At 36.6% G+C, this 22,858-nt stretch overlaps 3 protein-coding genes across 4 annotated transcripts; 1 reads left to right on the top strand and 2 right to left on the bottom strand.

Annotated features, from left to right (window-relative positions):
- Positions 1-764: 764 nt before the first annotated feature.
- Positions 765-5,528, bottom strand: LOC112722541 (SUN domain-containing protein 1). 2 transcript variants are annotated; one of them, XM_025773604.3, is made up of 3 exons: positions 4,288-5,519; positions 4,099-4,160; positions 765-1,387 (listed from the first exon to the last, which is right to left on the bottom strand). In XM_025773604.3, exons 1-3 carry the CDS (start codon positions 5,359-5,361, stop codon positions 1,135-1,137), a joined length of 1,389 nt encoding a protein of 462 aa, XP_025629389.1. In that variant the 5' UTR covers positions 5,362-5,519; the 3' UTR covers positions 765-1,134. The 2 variants fall into 2 exon arrangements, with proteins under 2 accessions (XP_025629389.1, XP_025629390.1); XM_025773605.2 differs by lacking the exon at positions 4,099-4,160 and having other exon boundaries at positions 4,288-5,528.
- A 3,042-nt stretch (positions 5,529-8,570) lies between these two features.
- Positions 8,571-9,587, top strand: LOC112721760 (uncharacterized). Its single transcript, XM_025772792.1, has 2 exons — positions 8,571-8,880; positions 9,238-9,587. Exons 1-2 carry the CDS (start codon positions 8,571-8,573, stop codon positions 9,585-9,587), a joined length of 660 nt encoding a protein of 219 aa, XP_025628577.1.
- Positions 9,588-21,786: 12,199 nt separating this feature from the next.
- LOC112721763 (uncharacterized) lies at positions 21,787-22,524 on the bottom strand. Its single transcript, XM_025772794.1, has 2 exons — positions 22,456-22,524; positions 21,787-22,254 (listed from the first exon to the last, which is right to left on the bottom strand). The coding sequence occupies exons 1-2, from the start codon at positions 22,522-22,524 to the stop codon at positions 21,787-21,789; spliced, it is 537 nt and encodes a 178-aa protein (XP_025628579.1).
- Positions 22,525-22,858: the final 334 nt, after the last annotated feature.

Genomic DNA, 22,858 nt, shown 5'->3' on the forward strand with positions numbered 1-22,858 from the left:
TTTATTCTCACTACATAGCTATTACAAATGTAATTTATATTATCGGTGGAAGTCTGTGTCTCTAAAGTAACTAAAAATAATTAAAATATATGAATTGCGAACATTTTTGTTTGTGTATAATTTTGTTTAAATGAATGATTGATATTTTATTAGGGTACTAAAAATGTCCTCGAAATATTCTCGCTTTCATTTTTTTATATCAATAAAAATATCCTTCAATAATTGAAAAACGTGGATGAAGACATTTTCTATTAACGTGAATGCCTGTGGCAAATAGAGAAGGCATATGTGACAATTGAAAGGATGACATGGTCAGCACACTCTATCCTAATTTAAAACACTAATTTTTAAAATTTTAATTAAAACAAATCCCAATTTCAAAATGATTCATGATGGTGATCCCCAAATCTTTTAGATCGCCAATACCACTCATTCTGAATTTCCAGAACCTTCTTTTTAAATTATTTTTTTACCGATACAAAAAATGGAAGTTACTTTTGTCAACGACAAAATATTTAGGAGCATTATTTCGAAATATTTAGGAGCATTATTTTGAAAGCATTTTTAGTGGTTAACCCTTTTTCTTATAAAACCATGTATATATCATCTAAGTTATATAAAACTTTTTGTCAAATGCAACTTGGTTACGAAAGCCAAGGTAGTTATCACTCCTGTCAATAATGGTGTGTCCTCACTAAAAACAATGGGTTTAGTTTACCAACCAGAGAAAAGAAAGCAAGATTTATCTACGGACATGTTGAATGTACAAAATGTATAGAAACACATCCACATTAGCAAAGAAGTGGCTTAACTTAGATGGCTAATTTGGCTCATCGTTGAACGAAAGGTTAAATAAGACACATTAACGAAAGTTCGCGATACTCAATCAGCCATCTACCTAACTCAGGGATCTTACACTACATACAAAATCAATCTGAAGCAGAAACACTGTAAGGACCATTAGTGCCTGTTCTAACAATAACAGAGTCCTTCCTAATCTCTATCTGAACAAATAATACTTGAACATTAACAAAATTACACGGGCATTTGATCAAATTCCAAGCAAATAAGATATGCATTATAATGATTGTGTAGCCATCATTGAAACTATTTCGGGCTCGTGACCATGAACCCTCAAGCGATATATACAAGTGTGTGAAGGGCTTCCATGGTTTGAGGTAAAATCGAGCCGTACTGTGTCGACAACAACAGAACTTGCTGAGTCCAGCAACTTGAAAGTTTGAGCATTGCTCTTGTCAAGGTCATATGTGAATTCTGATAGGAGAAACATCCTCTCTGGATGAATAACGGAATCCATATTACGCCCCTGTAGCCAACCGGAGATCCTGCAGTCTTTCGGAGCACTTGATCTGTCATATGCAACGCTCTGTTGAAACGAAAAATATTAGTACCAAAAATTAATGGCATTAAAAGGATGTGGAAAAATTAATGAAATATAAATATTGTAGCAAAAACTTGTGTATGAAGACAACAGAAAAACAGATCACATAAACTAATTGCCCATTGCAAAAAAAATTAAATAAAAAATAAAATAAAATGATAAAAAATTCAACTATGTTGACTGTAAAAGCATGGCAGTTAGTAGGTAATATCAGCCGACTTCACCCATTGGGATAAGGCTTTGTTGTTGTTGTTAGTTGGTAATATGCTTAAATAATAGAAGTTGAGCTCTACCTAGCAATTATAAATTACGATCTAACAGTAAATGCTCGATACTGCACACTGAATTCAGCAATTTTAATGCTATAGCAGATATTCTCTCCAATTGGGATAAAAAAAATGTAACTGCCACTTGCAAAATGTAAAAGATCAGGACAACTCAAATACGATACCAACAGACAAACAACACTACATAAATTGAGATGGAAATCAATTGAGGTGGAAGATCTCCGAGATTTCATTGACCAGATATGATTTAACCAGAAAAAATGATAGACTGATAAAGTGATAGTGCATCTATAACTTATTCTAATTTATAAGAGTGCTCCATCTATGTGCATCTATCTCTGAAATGACAAGGCAGGCCAGGTTGATAGCAAACATGAGAAGATCCTAACCCATAGTTGAACTACTAAAATCTATATATTAATAGTTTGACTCAAATAGCAAGGCATGGTATATTCCACACAACAATGAAGCCCTTGTCTTAAGGTATGCCAGAGTATCCTATATGCTTATAATCAAAATCAGTAAAATCCAAATCTACCTTGATAGTTCTGCTTAGAAGTTTCCTTGGACTTCTTTATGCATGACAAAACTACCAAGATTCTACCATCCTTCCCATAATATGTGCAACAACAATTTTCACAAAAATATTCATATATGTAAAAATCGAAACAGAGTACATAACCATTTCAAAAATCATTAAATCTGCTTCTTCCCCCTCTTTTGCATGTTTTATTGACTATTTGCAACCAAAAAAAAAAAAAAAAAAAAATCCTGAAGCACAGATTAATCCTCTTCAGATAAAATACAACTTAATTCAATTGTTACTGCTCTAGCTAGGAGATGTTATAGTTGGTCCTTCAAATTAGTTTCATTATTTATATCCAATATCGACAGGAATTGGTACAACCTGTGGTAAACGCTTGATAGAAATGATGATGGGTACTCTAAGAGAGGACAAACTACCACTTAAAATTGATTACTTTCGCTTCTAGAAAAAACAACGAAGCACAATTAATTAATAAAGACCATGTGCTAGTAAGACTATTAAAAAAGGATCTTGTTAACAAGTGCTCTGGGCACTAGTTAAGGATACTTTAAGAAGAAAGTATTTCCAGAAAATAAAAAGTAAATGTTAATATTTTAAGTTTTCTATGTATTTAATTCATTGGGAAAACCAAGACTTTCTTCTTTTACTTTCTTAACCAATGTTCTTAGGACACTCCTTACCTAAATCCTAAAAAAGAACTACCAATCTAGCACTGGAAAATGCACTGGTTTTGCAAACACTCACCAAATAATGCGAACCTTCATCAAATGAATTTACAATGAAAACTCTTTGTCATACATACTGTGAACAAAAAACAATGTCCCGTTCACAGCTCACAGAAGAAATGAATAGACACCAAATGAGCAAGAAATCAGACATTTAACTTCTAGTTAAAATGTTAATTTGTCATAATTATGAAGCATGTAGTGACTTTTACAGAAAAGATGAACTATTTAGTCACACTCAGCCATCTAAAGCTACTTTAGTACAACAAAAATGCAAAATAATATGATGGATGACAAAGTTTGAAGTAATTTTTTATTCAAAATTAAGTACCTTCAAGCAATTACATAAAGGGAAAACCACTGCATTACTAAAGGTCTCACAGACTTACTCTCATACAACTGTAAATAGTTCAATATCATTCATGTAACATAACTACATCAACAAGACAACCTTGCACACATTGCACATTGAAAAATCCAAAGAAGCACTAAGATATCACGATTTGCCTTTGACATACAGAACTCTTTCAAAGGGAATATAAAAAGTATAAAAACCTTATATTAACATGAGGTAAATAGCATTTCAATTGCTTCTTCAATCATATACTAGATTAAGAAACATCAAGTGTGCATCTCAAAGGCTATTATGATGATATTTACATTATTGTCATGTTTAATACAAAAGTACAAGGATAAAAACTCCATATTCTGCAGACAACTACTTTTAATTCAGCAAACTACCATAGCCTATAACTGACAGGAAGGCCAAAACTTATCTTGCCTAGACTAAATTCCACTGGCACATTCTGCAAATTTATGAACTGACTAAAATAAAAAAAAGCAGGCATGTGTATAAATATGGGAAGACCATATGCATATGAACAATCACAATGCATCAATGCCCAAAACAAACATCCAAATTGCCCCAAAATTTTAATAAACCAAGGAACACTAAGAGTTGGCTAGTTGTGCGGAAAGAAAAGGAAAGACTTTGAAGGGGAAGGAAGGGGAAGTAAAGGGAGGGTTTGAGATTTTTTCACCCTAAATAATAGAAAGAAAGAGTTTGGAGTACTTCCTATATATGTTTACAATTTGTTAGGAATAAAATAATAAATTTAATTGAAATAAAATGAAAACCTCAAATTTGGTAGCCTGAAAATGAGGTTTTTGAGTGATTGAAAAAAACCTCCAAAACTCCGCTGCAAATAATAATAAGACTAGTGCATTAACCCTCGAAAACCACATTACCGAATACACCTACGAGAACACAACATATTAACTGATCGGCACAATGCATGTAGGAAATATCAGAACAAAGAAAGTCACCTTTGCAACATGCTCCAATGTGATGGCCTCAGGGACGATGGCAGTCCTCAACCTGATCTGAACAAACCCGCTACTGTCTTTCAATGGAAAGCACTGCCCCGGTTCGCCAAAGCTCGGTTTCAACATCTTTTCGGCATTGGGGTGAACACCATTCTTAGCAGACAACGAGAACCAGTTCCCTCTCCCTCCAACATCAAACGGCTCCGAATGCTTCACGACGGCGGCGCCACCACTCGCCAATGCATAGTCCACCATCCCAATCCCATCAGCAGCATGCTTATCAATCCCTTCCTCAATCATCTTCCTCGCGAATTCCTTCACTTCATCTATATCCAAACCCCCACTTGCCTTCACTTTCTTCAAACCCTCAACAACCTTATCAAGCTCTCCCTTTTGAATCCAATCTTTTGCCTTCAATGTAGCCAAATTCCCTTCCAATTTCTTACTCGCCGCTTCAAGTTTCTCCAATCTCTCCAATCTCTTCAACTCCTTCTCCAAAGCAGCGCCCTTCTCCTCAATTTTCTTGTCCACAACATCCACCCGCTTCTGTACCATCCTCAGCAGATCGTCAATGTCGGCGATCCTGCCCTCGAATTCTGCCAAGGCGTAACCGCCAGCTACGCCAGCACCGTCTCCGGAAACCATGCCAGCGTTGCCGGGCTTCGCCACGAGCATTCGAATCAACTGAAACAAGCACCAAACAACAATCCAAAGCCCGATATTCTTGCCCATGACGCTCAGCACCGTCAGCCACCGCGGCTTCTTAGCCTTCGGGACGAGTTTCCGGGTTCGCCGTTGCGGCGCGGCGGTGGAATCGCCGCCTCCAGCGGAGGCCTTCTTCGCTGGGACCAAATCGTTTGAAGTTCCGCGGAGAACGGCACCGGCACGGATCGATTGGTGGCTGAGGTCGCGGCCTTCTCGGACGGAGGAAGGTTGCCTTCCTTCCCCGGCAGTCCCGGCGGGTGAGACGGCGACATCAGTGGGGAGCATTTCGATGGCGGTGGTGGCCTTCTTGACCGCGCGCTGACGCGCTTCTGGGTTCGTGGCCATAATAGAGACCGAAGATGCCGACATTTGAAACCCTAATTTATGATTTGCGAACGAAGAAGAAGGTGATGAATTGAGAATTTTGAGTGAGAGCGAGAGTGCGCGAGATCGGAAAGCAAATGGGCAAACACCAGAGTTTCTATTTTTCTTTAAAACGAAGTTCTATGTTATTTTGTATTTTTGTTTGACACGGTGGAAATTCAATTCAACTACAGTCAATTTTAAGTGAAGTCTTCTAACTGACACTAATTACAAAGTAGTTTTAATCAAATTTAAATTAGGCATAAATTATGGGGTATATTATGTCAAAAATATGACTATCAGTGATAATAATAAAGTGCCGAAGTAAAAAGTATAAAAATATTTATCAATAACAATAACAAAGTGTCAAGAGACAATAAGAACGGAAATGGTTATTAATTTAAGTTTGAAAATTCGTAAAAATATTATAGAATAACTATCAATTGACATTAGGTTAATTTATAAATAGAGCTTTGGATAAACATTACAATTAGTCCCTGACCTTTTAAACTGTGGACACATTCGTCTCTTACAATCTAAAAATACAAAAACGCCCCTCACTATTCAAAATATGTGACGGATTGATCCTTCCGTATAAAATGCTCTGCTAGACGTAACAAAGAGGGGTGATGTGTCGCTGAGTTGGCGTGTGTTGGGCCTATGTGTCAACACAGTACCGTTGAGGAAGCTAGGTGTGGCCGTTTTGGAAAAAGTCTTGGACAAATAGGTCCTTATGAGATAAAACGGCAACGTTTTGAGAACATTGGCTGTAATCCTTGAGTTTCAACATAATTCCAAAGAAGCCATAGCACACATATATATGATCTTTTCCCTAAAAAATAAAGATTGATCTTCTTCCCTTCGTCATTTTTGTGAAACATTGCACCGGTGAAGCTTCGTTGGTGGAGTTTTGATTGTTATCTGTACCGGTAAGTACCCTTATTATGACACTGAATGGGACTGTTACTTTCAAAAGTTATTTGCTATGCATGTCGTGGGTTGGGGTTTAGGTGTAATGTAGTATTGGGAGGGGCATGGAAGATGGGTTGTGTGGGATTTGGGTGAAAGGTAGTTATGTATTTGCTAATGCTTAGTGCTAATCGTTGAGTCAAACAATGCTGCAGATGGTAGATATTTTCGTGGTTCCTGTTTTTCATCACGGGGCTACTTTCAAAGGGCCCCGACTAGTGAATTAGTTTACCTGGATAGTAAGGTTGAGAGGTTCCCACCGATGGACCTGGATTTTGTAAATTTTGGTGACTTGATAACACTGTTCAAAGGACTGGGATATCAATCATACAAGGAGGCATACTGGTATGATCCAAAGAGCAAGGATATAGAGTCAGGGCTGCATGTTCTGAGGGGAGATGCAGGCATCAACCAGGTGCGCCAGGCAAAGATGAGAAACAAAGATACTAATGAGTGCTACATATTTTTTGATCATCCTATTGATGACCCGGAGCCTGTAGATTGTGCTGGTAAGGAAAACGATGAGGTAGAGGAAGATGGTGTTCGTGTCGAGGTGGATGAATTGGATCAATCGTCGATGGAGCACGATAGTTACGAGAGTGCAGAGGATGAGGCGTATGCACATCCACCTCCCAGTAACGAAAGTAACAGTAAGAGTGGGGAAGATGTTGTCAGTGGGTCTGTGTCTGGCAGAGGAAAAAGGAAACAAGTGCCTCATTCATTTAAGAGAACCCCTCAGCCAAGTAAGAAACCCAAGAAGCAAGCTCGACGCGTGTCTCAAAGAACAAGGTCTGCTGCAAGAAAGAAAGGGCCTGCCCATGAGCCCGAGGCAGGTGGGCTTGGTGGACAGCCCAATGGATCTAGGCCTGCAGGGGAGCCCAATAGATCTAGGCCTGCAAAGGAGCCCAATAGAGCTAGAGGACCAAGGCTAGCACTGGTAGACTACATGAGTGATGTAGACACGGATGGCGATGATATTGTATGGGAGTATGAATCTGAGGAGCTGCATACACCCGTTTCTTCTGAGGATGAGGGAAACAAACGTCAGTGGCCTGAGTTCAATGACCAATATAGTTTTGAAGAGGGAAGATTTGAGTTTGGAACAAGGTTTGCAACAATTGAGAGGTTCAAAGAGGTTATAAAGGATACCTTCATTGCTGAAGGTCGGGAGTTGGTTTGGATCAAGAATGACAGGGAAAGAGTTAGGGTTGGGTGCAAGGACGAAGAGTGTGGTTGGATTGCCCACTTGTCATACAATCGGCAATTACAATGCTTCCAAGTCAAGACTTATAGAAACGAGCACACTTGTACAAGGGACCTTGGAAGCAATGCCGCTTATCAACACTGGATCAGTAACAAGGTGGAGAAGAGGATGGCAACGCACCCGTATATGACAACTCATGAAGCTATTAATTTTCTAAGAGAGGACTTTGACCTTACTGCACACCCAAAGATGGTGTATAGAGCTGTGAAGGAGGCAAGGGAGAGGAGGATGGGTAACGAAAGGTAACAGTACGGAAAATTGAGGGATTACTTATTAGAGATACATAGAAGTAACCCTGGGTCTTCTGCATTGCTAGACCTAATTCCTCAGCCTCAAGCACCCCCTATGTTTGACAAGTTGTATGTTTGTTTTGAGACCTACAAACGGGGATTCAAGAGTGGCTGCAGACCATTGATCCATCTAGATGGAGTATTTCTTAAAACATACCATGGGGGACAACTACTTTCTGCTATTGCACAGGATGCTAACAACCAGTTCTACGTGGTTGCATACGCAGTTGCAAGATCCGAAAACAAAGAATCATGGAAGTGGTTCCTAACATTATTACAAGAGGATATTGGTGATGTTGGCAACCATGGTTGGAATTTTATGTCAGATCAACAGAAGGTTAGTTCCCTTTTTGTCATTTCCAGTTTCTTTTCTCAGTCATTTACTGGATTATATATTTTTGTAAACATGGCTTGATGCCTTCATTGTAGTTAGGGACTGCTACCTGCACTGAAAAAGGTAATGCTTAGTGCACATGTCAGAAACTGTGTGATGCATATGTGGAAGAATTTCATAAACCGATTCAAGGATCTGTACATAAGAGAAATAGTGTGGGACTGTGCAAGATGCACCACCATCTCTGAATTCAAGACAACCATAGAAAGACTGAAAGAAGTGAACAAGGATGCTTGGGCCTACCTTATGAAATTTGAACCTGTTACACGGTCCCAAGGTCAACAACCTAACAAATAACATGTGCGAGTCGTTTAACGCAAAGGTGGTGAAGTACAGATGCAAGCCCATACTCACAATGTGCGAGGAATTACAGTGCTATGTGATGCGGCGAATGGTTCAACACAAGAAACTTCTGGGGACTCATGAAGGAAAACTGGCGCCAGTGCAAGAGAAAAGGCTACAGAGGCTTATCAAACCAAGCAACAAATGGACAGCAGAGTGGATTGGTGATAACGAGCGCAAACGGTTTGAAGTCACTTACAAGGGATCCAAAGTTGATGTGGATCTGATCAAACACAGTTGCTCGTGTAACAAATGGCAACTCACTGGTTAGTCAAGTTCATGAATTTCAATTTTAACATGCTATGCATTTTCTTAATTTAAGCATGCTGTGAATCATAGTTGCTGTGAATTTCAATTTTAATCATAGCTGATGTTAACCATGCTGTGAGATTAACCATGCTGTGAATTTCTATTATAATCATTATGTGAATTTTTTGGGATTAACCATGCTGTCAATTTGGACATGCTTGGTGTGAATCTAATTAACATGTTGTGAATCTGCTGATATTAACCATGCTGTGAATTTCAAGATATTAGCCATGCTGTGAATTTCTATTAATTCTTCATATTTTAATCATTTTTATGCCATTCTGTTGTTGTGAAACTACTGTCCTGCCGTGAAGGGATACCATGCATTCATGCTATAGCAGCAATAAAAAAACGGCATGATAAGCCCGATGATTATGTCCATCCATGGCTATGTATGGAGTCCATTAGAAAGACATACGAGCACTTCATCCAGCCAGTAACTAGTGAGGAATACTGGACAAGGTCTGAGTTTACTAAGCCTGCTCCACCTGTGTTAAAAAGGCCAATTGAACGTCCCAAGGTGCATAACAGACAGAAAGATCCAGCTGAGGCTGTTATTAATGGTGACAAGTTGAAGAGGAGTTTCTATGTCACATGTAGCAAGTGTGGTGAGAGAGGACACAACTACAAGACGTGCAAAGGGGCCCCATCCAACCCAAACTAGAAGCCAAAGACGAAAAAACCAAGGACAAAGCACAAGGACTCTCAATCACTAGTGGTTCTGCCTTTGTCCCATTCAGCCCCCGAGGAAGAGGTAGTCCTTACTTACTCAGGGATGTAATTGTCCTCCCGATAATAAACTCAGAGATTTAAGTGTCTATTATAGTTTTATTTAAGGTGTTATATGTCTGTATTTTATTGCTTCATGGTTTTAAATATCTTATTATATAATGTGCTTCATTGGGTGTGTTTACACTAAGTGGATACATTTTATAAAATGCCTCATCTCAGAGTGTGGAAAAAGAGTCCCCCTGCTGCTACGAACCCTCCTTATGTTGAACAAAATTCTGCTAATCAATCAGTTGCTAATGAACTATGGATTTTGGTGGTATTTCATTGTTGTTGATTGCTAGTTTCATTGCATTCACACTTGTTTCGACCTTCATGCAGGGTAATTCGAATGCAAACGCTGCACCATTCAGGACCCCAGCCCAGTCTTCATCTCGCCCTGCACCAAGACCATTTAGGCCTAAGCAAACAGTTAGGAGGAAGCCTTTGACAAATAAATCCTCGAAGCCTGTGCCACCTCCCCAGAGTGAACATCATCTCCCTTCTCCACAACAACCGACTACATTAGGAGCATCTCCACAAACTTTGGCAGCAGCAGGCAAAGCAACCCAACGACTGTTTAAGTTCATCCCCACTCCAGGACTAAATAAGCCAAGTAGTTAATGCTACATGTTTAGACTTTAGTCATGACATCAACATCTTTTTGGAAAATACTGTTGTTTTACAAAGCAACTCTTTTTGGAAACAATGTGATTATGTATAGCTTGCAGGCTTAACTTATGCCTTACTTTGGTAGTAGACATGTTATTGACTTCTTTTGTAATACATTAACAACTCTTTCATGAGATTAATTTATGCTTTACATATATAATCATATCTCTAAATAATTTTGCCATTAACTTGCTTAGGGCAATCACTTTGCTGAATATATCATAATTTAGCTTACAACATTTTTGTTCAAACAGCATACAACAAAATGGAAACTCATTCCATACTACATTACATCATTTTTTTACCTACTTTTCAGCCAAGTTTGGCAATAACAGAAGCAAAAATTACAAAAACCACTGCAAGAATAACCAAATACAGATTAACATTCTTCTTCCTCTCTAGATGCAACACCTTCTTCTCCAAATCAACCAGTTTCTGTTCCACTACCTTCTTCCCCAGATACACTTTCAGATCATCAACCTCGTTCTTTGTAACAAACTTCTCAAGGACTCTTATTGTTGAAACATGGTCATCCAGCCATAAGAAGAACTTGCAGTGACTGGGATTTTTCAGCTGCATGTTCATCATTCCAAAACAAACAAAACATAACCAACTCCCGTATAATCAAACAGACCAAATAAAATCACTAACATACCTTAAAGAATGGACATCCAAAGAACAATCTATTGGGGTTCGTCATTGTCCTCGATTTGTACAATATGGTGTACACCCCGTATTTACACGTCGAAGCAATCTCGTCCTTCTCCTCTGCAGCTTCCATGCATTTCACGGTTGACGGCAGTAGAACGCGTCGTGTGCTGGATGAAGTCTTTTAACTGACACTAATTAAAAAGTAGTTTTAATCAAATTTCAGGTGAAGTCTTTTAACTGACATGGTGGAAATTCAATTCAACTACAGTCAATTTCAGGTGAAGTCTATTAACTGACACTAATTAAAAAGTAGTTTTAATCAAATTTGAATTAGGCGTGAATTATGGGGTATATTATGTCAAAGATGTAACCATCAGTGATAATAATAAAGCGCCGAAGTAGAAAGTATAAAAATAGTTATCAATAACAATAACAAAGTGTCAAGAGACAATAAGATTGGAAATGGTTACTAATTTAAGTTTGAAAACTCGCAAAGATATTATAGAAGTAACTATCAATTGACATTAGGTTAGTTTATAAATAGAGTTTTGGATAAACATTGCAATTAGTTCAATTTTTTGGGAAAACACTTAAAAACCCAAAAATACTCTCAATCTTCCTAGCATCACAGGGTAGAATTGAAAATTTTAAATAATTCCTCTAAAGTCTAAATTCAAACTTGTACTTTACTTTTTATTTTTAATTAAAGTTCTTTACTTTTATTTGTTCTTTTTCATTTTCTTCTTCCTTTCTCTTTTAATTTCTGTATTTTACTTTACTTCTGACACCTTGCATGTTTTCTTTTTATCTTTAATTTTACTTTTGAAACTATAATTGAGACCTTAAAACACCCACAAGAGGAGTCGTTTCCGCTCTTTGAATTAAGATTGTGAAACAAAACTCGAAAATTATTAATTTATTTATTGTTACCAATGAAAAAAAATCGAGTAAAACACCCGCAAAGGAATGATACCTCTTGGTCCAACTTGAGGAGTTTTGATCGTCCTTCTTTGCTAACTCTTTATCTTTAGTGGGTGTTGGTTCTAGGGTTTGGTGGGGCTTTCTCAACTGTGTTGTTTCTTTCACATTGATGTACTTTTCAGCATGTTCTTGCATATCTATCATGGAGATCGGATGACGCTTGGAAATTGATTGTGAGAAGGGTTCCTCCCATAAGCCATTTACGAGTCCCATAAAGGCTGCCTCTGTCGGCAGGCTCAATATCTCCAAACATACTTTATTGAACCTTTCCATATACGCTCTCAATGATTATCCTGACTCCTGTTTTACTCCTAACAAAGTCAGGGTGTGCTTCACCTTGACTTTATAAATGAAAAATAAGTCAAAAGAACTCTTAACCAACTTATATCAAGTTACCGACCTTTAAGTAAATTATCGAAACATTCTTAGGCCACCTTGGTCAAGGTGGTCGGGAAAGCCTTGCACCGTGTTGGGTCAGTGGATCCAACTAAATACATCTGGAGTATAAAGTTACTCAAGTGATGGCGAGAGTCGGTTTATCCGTTATATAGCGTTATTTCCAAGGTTTTAAAGTCTTTTGGGACTTAAACTCGCATAGTATCCTCTAAGAACGAATCTTCGCTGCTATAGTAGCAGTCAAATTTGTGGTTGTCATTTTGAGCTTTTTTATTTCAAAGCTCGGCTTCCAACCTCTAGAGCTTCTCGTTTGCCTCCCCTTGCTATTGCAGTTCCTGTAAGAACTGTTACTCTGCTTTCCTCTATCTCGCTAACTCTACTTTCAGGTGTTCGAGATGACCAAGATGGCCATGCACCAACCCCTTATCTCCATTGCGCTCTTGCTATCTAGGTCTCCTTTGGGTGGAGGATTATGGATTTGAGAGACCACTATAGGTGCAGTGTGTGGTTGCAATATTGAGTGAGCATGATTCTCACGGTATCTCTTTTAGTGTGAGACCTAGAATCCGAAGTCGTATGACTGTCTTCAAGGTTATTTTCTATCATGTCACGGGTTGATCTTTTGGATCCTAGTAACGGTGCCAATGTTCTGAATTACATGAAATGAAAATGTCAAAGTTGGGTTTGAATGATATGATTCAAGATCTTGCAATGATCTCCCTGTCCACTTCTTGGACAACGATTGTAGGTACCTACAAGAAATTTCGATGCCTAAGTTAAAAATGCATAAATGTAAGGTGTGTGTAGAATTGGGTTGATATTATTTGAGTTATGATTGTATTTATAGAGGGAGTATATAGTATGACTTAGTTATATTTGGACATAACTCCACTGGTATTGAGCAGTTATTCTCCTTGTTACATGGTCAGTTACTACAACGTGGGAAGCAAGGCCTCTGCATGTATCATAATTAAAATAGTGGAGAAAGGGTCTGAGCTTGCTCCCCAAGTCGGATAAAATTGCAGGTTACGAGACTTAGGTTGGGTCCGTTTAGACGTGGTGACTCGACCGATTTGGTGGACTAAGACCTTTTTTTGTTGCCCGCAGTATCCCCCAATTCGACGAGTTAAGGACTAATCTATCACGGATTTAAACTCCATTTAAAGGCTTACCATTGGCCAATGGGTTTTGAAAATACTATCGCACCTTTCAGCTGATCCATTAGATCGTCTATCCGAAGAAGTGGGTACTTGTTCTTAACTGTAACCTTGTTCAGCTGTTGGTGGTCTATGCACAATCTCATTCCTCTATCCTTCTTTACTAGTAACACTGGGGCTCCCCAAGTTGACACACTTAGACGAACAAAACCTTTCTCCAATAAATTTTTCAACTACTTCTTCAGTTCTGCCAGTTCCAATGGAGACATACGGCAGGGTGCTACCGAAATTGGTCCAGCTCTAGGTACCAAGTCGATGCCAAACTCAATCTCTCTTCGAGGAGAAAACTCTGGTATGTCTTCTGGAAACATGTCGGAGAAAACTCGCACCACTCGGATTCGCTCCAGGTTTAATTCGTCAACACTCGAGCTAGCCGCTAATAGAACGTAACCTTCACATTCATTCCCGTTATAAGTAACTCACAGAATCTAGGTATAAAGTATGAAAAACTACTGATCCAATACATATATTATCAGAAGAAAAGATAACAGTTTTATCAAAACAGTCAAGAAGAATATGATTCTTAGATAACCAATCAAATCCTAAGATAATGTCTTAACCAAACAAAGGTAAACAGACTAGGTCATGTAAGAAAGGTCTACTTTTAATACTAAAGGCTACCTGTCGACAAACAAGGTTGGTCAACGCTTTATGTGAGGTGGGTATATTTACAACTAGGTCAAAATTCAGTTTAGAGAAAACTAATCCCAACTCATGCGCAACAATTAAAATAAAAGAATGCAACTTGCTTAACCGAACTAGTGAATTAACCACTAAACCAACCTAAATTGATTGGACTAAAATCTTTTTGACTAATTGGGTTGGAGCAAGTAGACCAGCCTAATCCCTTAGATCTACCTTTTTTTTTTGGGTATACTAACAGGGCCGAAGCATAAAAAAAGAGAATAAACGTAAAATTAGTATGGAGTACTAATAAGCCCCTTTACATCTTCAGCAACATGCATCTCCACGTAAGTTGGGGCTTTATCTAAAAAAGTAAAACCAATAGGGTACTTTAATAAATCATTGGGCCCTTTGTTGTTTTGAGTTTATACAGAAATATAAATATTAAAAAATAAAAAATTAAAATTTATTTAGTTAATAAAAAGTGTTTAAGAAGGAGTCTGTAAAAATATAAAATTTGAAAAATACTTTCACAAGAATCTTAAAATATGGTTTGGATCGGTTAAAAATGCAATTATTTTATGATTTAGTTTTTGATAACATCAGAACCATTACTACCCCAATATATTTATTACTTTAAAAAATTTTATGTCAACTATATTATATCGATAACAAAAATCAACCACTAATAAATCATTCTATGAGAATATATATTTGATGTTCATAGAAATAATTGATTATATTGTTATAAAAAGAGTTTATTATACCTATTTGACAAATTTTGTTATACTACTATAATAGATTTAATTATTCTTATGATTCGGGACTTTATGTATTAGCTAATATGTATGAATACACATGAGGTATATAGATCGTTGCCATTATTGTATCTAAAATATTTAGAGTAATACTCCAAATAGGTCCACAAAAAATTTATTATCCGACAGTTTTGTCCTCCACAAAATTTAACTAAAATTTTGACCCTGAGATTTTTAGATATCCCCCAGATACGTCCCCAAAACCGTTTGATCCAGTTAAAGTGGTGACGTGTCAGGTTAACTGTGACATGTCACCTTTAGGACATTTTGGTCCCCATTCACGCTGGACAAAACGATGTCGTATTGAAACCAGGGGCAAAACGACGTCGTTTTGGGAGGACAAATTCGTCCCCACTTAGACAGAGAATGCAAACGGCGCCATTTTCATGTTGGGGACCTATTTGCCTTATAATAGTATTTTAGGGGACCTATTTGACCTATAATTCGTGAAGTTAAAAGAAGCTATATGTACTTCAACGCAAACCTTAAAAACACATTGACATTAGTCTGTTCATTTTTCAAAATGGTAACATAAACCTGAGAACACAAACATGTTAACCACACAAATATTTGACTTCAATAGCAACACAAACCAAATCAAGTCAAAAGAAGGTTTATATTCTTTAACATAAACTAAACGAAACAATTCTAAACAACATAACGTCTTCTTCCTCCAACATAACAAAAGGTGGTAACATAACTAAGACAACAACTTTCACACTAATTCTTAGAAGCATCATTTCTTGAAAGACTGGTTCAACCCTCGTGTTGGAATGAATTTGAACAACTTAGATACTGTGCCACTGGTTGCAGCTGATATTGTCTCAGCACTAACACTCCCTGAATTCTTTGCCCTAATTACTGTCTCCTTTGGACGTCTAAAAGAAAGCTGAGCTTGGAATAAACAGTATTGTTATCACCATGTTTCAGAACATGGTGATAACAATACTGTTTATTCCAAGCTCAGCTTTCTTTTAGACGTCCAAAGGAGACAGTAATTAGGACCGAGAATTCGGAGAGTGTTAGTGCTGAGACAATATCAGCTGCAACCAGTGGCATAGTATCTAAGTTGTTCAAATTCATTCCAACACGAGGGTTGAACCAGTCTTTCAAGAAATGATGCTTCTAAGAATTAGTGTGAAAGTTGTTGTCTTAGTTATGTTACCACCTTTTGTTATGTTGAAGGAAGAAGACGTTATGTTATTTAGAATGGTTTCGTTTAGTTTGTGTTGAAGAAAATAAACCTTTTTTTGACTTGATTTGGTTTGTGTTGCTATTGAAGCCAAATATTTGTGTGGTTAACATGTTTGGGTTCTCAGGTTTATGTTACCATTTTGATAAATGAACAGACCAATGTCAATATATTTTTAAGGTTGCGTTGAAGTAAATATAGCTTCTTTTAACATCACTAATTATAGGTCAAATAGGTCCCCTAAGATACTATTATAAGGCAAATAGGCCCCCACATGAAAACGGCGCCGTTTGCATTCTCTGTCTAAGTGGGGATGAATTTGTCCTCCCCGAAACGACGTCGTTTTGTCCCTGGTTCCAATACGACGTCGTTTTGTTCAGCGTGGATGGAGACCAAAATGTCCTAAAGGTGACATGTCATAGTTAACCTGACACGTCACCACTTTAACCGGATCAAACAGTTTTGGGGACGTATTTGGAGATATCTGAGAACCTCAAAGTTGAAATTTTAGTTAAATTTTGTGAGAGACAAAACTATCGGATGGTAAATTTCTTGGACCTATTTGAGATATTACTCAAATATTTAAATTTATATAGGAAGTTTTCCTTCATAAACCGCTGTGAGCCTGTGAAAAAAGACTGGCCACGTTGACTCTTCGTTCGACACAAGCCTCAAGCAATGCTGTCCATTGATAGGAAGGGTTGTATAACGTATGACTAGTGTCTACTGTCTAATGTTATCTATATCTCTTTTAATTCTAAAGATTTCTGGTGTCGGTACCCTGGACCATAAGTAGAATGTTATACTTTAACCAGCTATGACAGATTTTCGGTAACCTTAGCCGAACTCGGGTGACTGAAGGAAGCAGAAGACTTAAAGAAGGGCCGGGTGTGGCTTTATAGATGTTGATTGAGAAATCCATCTCGGAGTTGAAAGGGTTGGTGTGGCCAGAAGTGAGAACTCCTTGAAGAGCTTCTTCACTCATCCATAGCAGCCACTGCCTTGCTTCCTTGACCGTCTTCCAAAGCTTGAATTCTCGGCATCAATGCAATAACTCCTGCCCGGCTTGGCACACTCAACCGCTAATCCAAAGGAGGAATTCGGAACTAGCTGGGCGCTTAGGTTAGCTGATCTTTTGGTCGAGGTTTCCCTCGGTGCCTCTTCCTGGCTATTCATTTTAATGGATTCAAATCCATTTAATATAACAATTGTTAGATATGAGTTTCTCTTGAAACTTTGTTAAATTCGTTAAGTTTTAGTATTATATGTAATATGTAACTACGAAAGATATTGAATATTATGAGATATCATTCTTTTTGTTTAATTTATTTTTATTTTACCATTAGTGTAATATTAAACAAAATAAATAAAGTTTAATTATCCGGTTGCTCTTTATAATTTTTTTAAATTTATAATTAAAATCTTATTTTTTTGTAATTAAGTTCCTGTATTATTTTTAATTTTTAATAGTTTAATTATTTTGTTGGTTCTATAGTTTACCAAATTTTTAATTAGATCTTTATATTTTTTTTTAATTGGATTTCAACACTGTTTTTAATTTTACGATTAGGTCTTTTTCATGTTTAAAAATATTAAAATTAACAGAATATTTTTCCTAAAAAATATGTAATCAAAGATTAAATTAAGTTTTTAATTGTGGATATATTCAGTTTGCAGATAAATATTCAGTTAACTCTAATATTTACTAAGAAGGACTTAATTATAAAATTAAAAGTAGTATAGAGATCTAATTAAAAGGGAAAAAAAGTATAGGGATCTAATTATAAATTTGATGAAATTATAGAAACTAAGAGAGTAACTAAATTGCCAACAAGCTATAACTTAAATAGCATAATCTCTTCATATTCACCTAAAAGGTTGCGGGTTCAAGTTTTTCTATTTTCAGTAAAAAAAAAAAGTAATGAAACCTTTTATAATTAGCTTATTTTTCTGTCAAAAATATTAAAATTAACAGAATATTTTTTTAAAAAAATATATGGTTAAAGATTTAATTAGATTTTTAATTATGAGTATTTTTAATTTATGTAAAAATTCATTAATTCTAACACTTTTTATACTAACACAGACTTAATTATAAAATTAAAAATATTATAAGGACTCAATTAAAAAAATATAAGAATTAATTAAAAATTTGATAAAATTAAAAAATCTAACAGAATAATTAAACTAATAAATAATAAAAATATTTTTATTATAATTAAAGTATTAAATAATGATTAATAACTTTTTATAAGTAATTAGTTTTTAGTTCTTTAATTAGTGTGCATTTAGTTAAGAACAAAAGGGAGAAGTTTTTAAGTATTAACCATACCAAAACTATTGAAGATTTATGCTCACAATTAAGCCATCAAAGTAAACGAAATATATTTTTTGAATTTGTTATGTGAAATACATAATACACACCTGTTTTAATTTTAACTTTTTGTTTATGATGTTGGAGTAGTAATATTTTTTTTTTTGAAGTATAGACTGATGGAGTGTTATTTTTAAATATAAAACTGTTTAACTAGAGAAATATAAATTGGACCATCCAATTTGTTAGAGATAACAAAATCAGATCGTCCGATTTATAGAAGTACAGAAATCATACTGTTTGATTTATAAAAGATATAAAAATCGAATCGTTCGATTTATATTAAAAAAATAAAAAAATTTAAAGTATAGAAATTAGACTTTTTAATTTGTTTATCTTCCATAATTTTAAAAAATACAAAAAATTATAATGCTAAAATTATCGTTACTTCTACTTCCATATAAAAAAAAAAGAGCCTTTAATTTTGTATAATAATCTATAATTAAAAAACATGTTCTTGAAGTTTCCATGGTCATGAATCCTACGAGATAAGTGTTTTCACTTTTCACACTGTACTACAACGGCTTTCGTTTTCCATTAAAAAACAAAAAACAAAAAACAAAAAACAAAGAACAAAAACAAAACCAACGTTTTCCATTAAAAAACAAAAAACAAAAAACAAAAAACAAAAAACAAAGAACAAAAACAAAACCAAAGAGAGAAAGTAAATTGAAAGGTTTCAAGTGTGAATATTCCTTTCCTCTAGTAGATATTATTGGTTTTTTTATTAAAATAAAATAAAAAAATTATTATTTTTTTAAATATAATTTTTAAATTTTAATTTTTTAAATATGATTTTTTTTTGTATTTGGACAAATTCCCGTGTATCCCGATAAATTCTATAAAAATTAGCAAGTTCGCTTTAACCCTCCACAAATTCTATAAATTTTATAGAGTTCATTTTATATTGGCGAACTTCACTTCAAATATATCATATTGAGTTTGGAAAATTAACAATGATAACTATTATCATCTTCTGCAGAGTACATAAGAGTACACAGGAATAAGTCGTATTTTATTTTTGAGAAATAGTTATTTTTTTAATTTATAATTAAAAAAATTCTTGTTAAATATGGTTTATTCCAGTGTACCTGTGTATTTTTGGAGACGATGATAATGGTTGCCATTGTTAAATATGATTTGTTTTTTTAAATTTATAATTAAAAAAATCTTTGAAGAAGCGATGCTTGTTGTCTGTGTATTTTTGTGTACTCCTATATACTGTCTGAAGATTTATATACTATTTTGGAGACAATGATAAGGATTAAAAACGTGGGTTTTGAAAAATTTGAGTGGAGTTTCCGAGGGAAGGCGAACTTGCTGTAAAAAAAATCGTATTTGAAAAATTAAAATTGAAAAAATGGGATTTAAGAAAATAATAATTTTTTTATTTTATTTTAGAAAAGAACCAGATATTATTTGATCTAGTGTTATGTAAAATTGGATTCGTTTACACGTAACGAACGGATTTTTTATTTTAATAAATAAAATAAATTCAATATTTACTGAATTAAATATTTATAAAAATTATTACCAAAATCTACCATCCTATTTTATCTCGTTTACACAGTAAATGAGATAATTTTGTACGTATCTCGTTTACAGTGTAAACGAGATAAGACACGTCGACGTGACACGTGTATATCTCTTTACAATGTAAACGAGATACATGCAAAATTATATCGTTTACAGTGTAAACGAGATAAGGCTGGGAGACATCTTTAAATAGATGTCGTTTATAGCTTTAGACCGGGCTCCAATTTGAACTTTTCAACCACTTTCTCGTCTCTTTTACCCCTTTCTGACCATATTATCGACAAAATCTGCGATGGCGCGCGCAGCGAAAAATGATAGAGACATCAACAGGCTAAACGAGACTTCACATTACGCCGGGACAGCCGACTTTCAGGTTAGTTCTGTTGTGTTGAATTTTGTGCAATCCCATATAGATATTTTTTTGTATGTATCCATGGTTAGGGTTGTTGCGAAGAACTAGAATATAGTTTGTAGCGTTAGGAATAAGTCACTGGTAAAAATTTGGAACTCTATTTTATTTCACTTGTGTTAGGTTGTTACTGAATAATTATTAGTTTGGAACTCTATTTTATTTGTTATAGTTTCGTCAAATCTATAATTAGAGATTTATTGTTTTTAATGTAGTTATTATATTACTTATAACCTTATGGTTAGGTTTTTTTTATATCAAATGTATGAAAATTAACAGAATAATATTTGTCTCAAAAACATGTAATTAAAGATGTAAATATGTTCGAACTTAGAAATATCTTTACTTTAGAAAGAAATATTGATTTAACTTTAATATTTGTTATACTAAAGATATAATTACAAAACTAAAAAACAGTGTAAGAATCTAATATAAAAAAATATAGAAGCCTATTTAAAAAATTCAATGATAAAGCGAGGACCGTTAAGCGTTGAAGACCCGATAAAAGTTTTAAAATTATTTCTTGATAATTCTGAATATATTTTTTTTCTCTTCAGAGGCCTCGCCTTCTACTGCCCATGGCGAGTGACTCATACCCTTCCTCCACCCGACGCCATCGTCCCGTATCTGGCTGAGGTTGGATTCGGCGACACAGTGCCCCTTAGGAATTTTACTTTCGATAATTCTCTGATTACGGCATTCGTGGAGCGATGGCGTCCGGAGACCCACACGTTTCATCTCCTGTGGGGTGAGGCCACATCACCGTGCAAGACGTAGCGTACCACCTAGGGCTACGCGCACATAGGGACCCAGTTGGGGGTGCCTCCGTGACTTCACTAGGTGATACCACATGGAGGCGTGGCAGTTTGTGGAGCGGCTGCTGGGAGCCCAGCCTCCGGTGGCTCCACAGCAGGCGGTGCAGAGGAGGGAGTCCTTCACGTTGAAGATCATTTGGCTGTGGGACCGTGTTCACCAGATGCCCCTACAGACGACCTAGAGACCCTCCGGTAGTATGCGAGGTGCTACATTATGTTACTAATCGGAGGCTATCTGATGACAGACAAGTCGAACAACTTAGTCCACTTGCGTTAGCTCCCACTACTTGAGGACTTTGGGCGGTGCCGGGCGTTGTCTTGAGGCTGTCATCGGCACTGAGTGCAGCCTTGATGGCTTGTGACCTGTCGGAGATGACCACTAGGTTTTCTTGTGGGGGTCACATGGCGTCTCAGATTAGTAAAGAAAAAGACCATGACTCGGTACTCTCGGACTCCACAATGGCAAAGGCAATAGGCAGAATATTGTTGTTGCCGTCTTGTGCCACTGCAATAAGCAACACCCCGCCGTATTTTCCATACAGATGCGTGCCATCGACGGAAACAAACGGCTTGCGATTCTTGAAGGCCTCAACACATGATGGGAAAGCCCAAAATACTTTATCAAACATGCTACAGTCGCGGACCAAAAGGTGCCTGTCGTAGTACGATACGGCCCGTAGCTCACAGATAGTTCCAGGGAAACAACTCTGCAATGCCTGAAGCAGTTTCGACACCTTGTTGTATGACTCCTCCCAATCCTCGTAGATCTGAGCAATTGCCTTCTGCTTTTCCATCCACACCTTTCTGTAGGAGGGTCTGAAGTGATAGCTCGCTTGGACCGCACTTTGCAGGACAGGGATGCTGATGGAGGGGTTGGACTGTATCAACGGCAGGATGACCTTGCATATGAGTCTGCTATCCAACTATCGATGGTTCTGGGACATGGTGGGTGCTAAACAAGTGTGCGCTCCACCAACCTTCCGGACCTCCCTAACTCAATATAACATCCATGGTTCAAAACGACTTAACATACAACAACCATAAATAACTAAGTACAGTTTAATTAAACTTGAACTCACCAGTATCCGAGGTTCTGTTGAAGAGCAGCACAGAGACTCCATGGACACCCATTTGCAGCTTCTCGGCATTACACATGGTACTTTAATTGGTCCGATTCGATCACCTAGTACTCGACACTCCTGCAAATACTGTAGTTTTTCACACCCTGCAGCACTGTATCCTGGCATTTGAATCTGTGGCCAACACGAAACTCTACCCCATTGTCTAGGTTGTAATCCTCTTCCCCCGTGTTGGACCACGTAGTTCTCTCATGTATGGCATCCAGATCCAACGTATGATAGTGACTTGGTACATCTGATAGCGCCGGAATTGGGTGGGGGGGGGGGGGCAAAACATGGTGCACTGTAGACTCGGCGGGCGTCTCCGGTACAAACTCCTCCTCATCACCCCCTTCAGATGAAT

The sequence above is a fragment of the Arachis hypogaea genome, chromosome 11, assembly GCF_003086295.3.
Source record: "Arachis hypogaea cultivar Tifrunner chromosome 11, arahy.Tifrunner.gnm2.J5K5, whole genome shotgun sequence".
Lineage (NCBI taxonomy): Eukaryota > Viridiplantae > Streptophyta > Magnoliopsida > Fabales > Fabaceae > Arachis > Arachis hypogaea.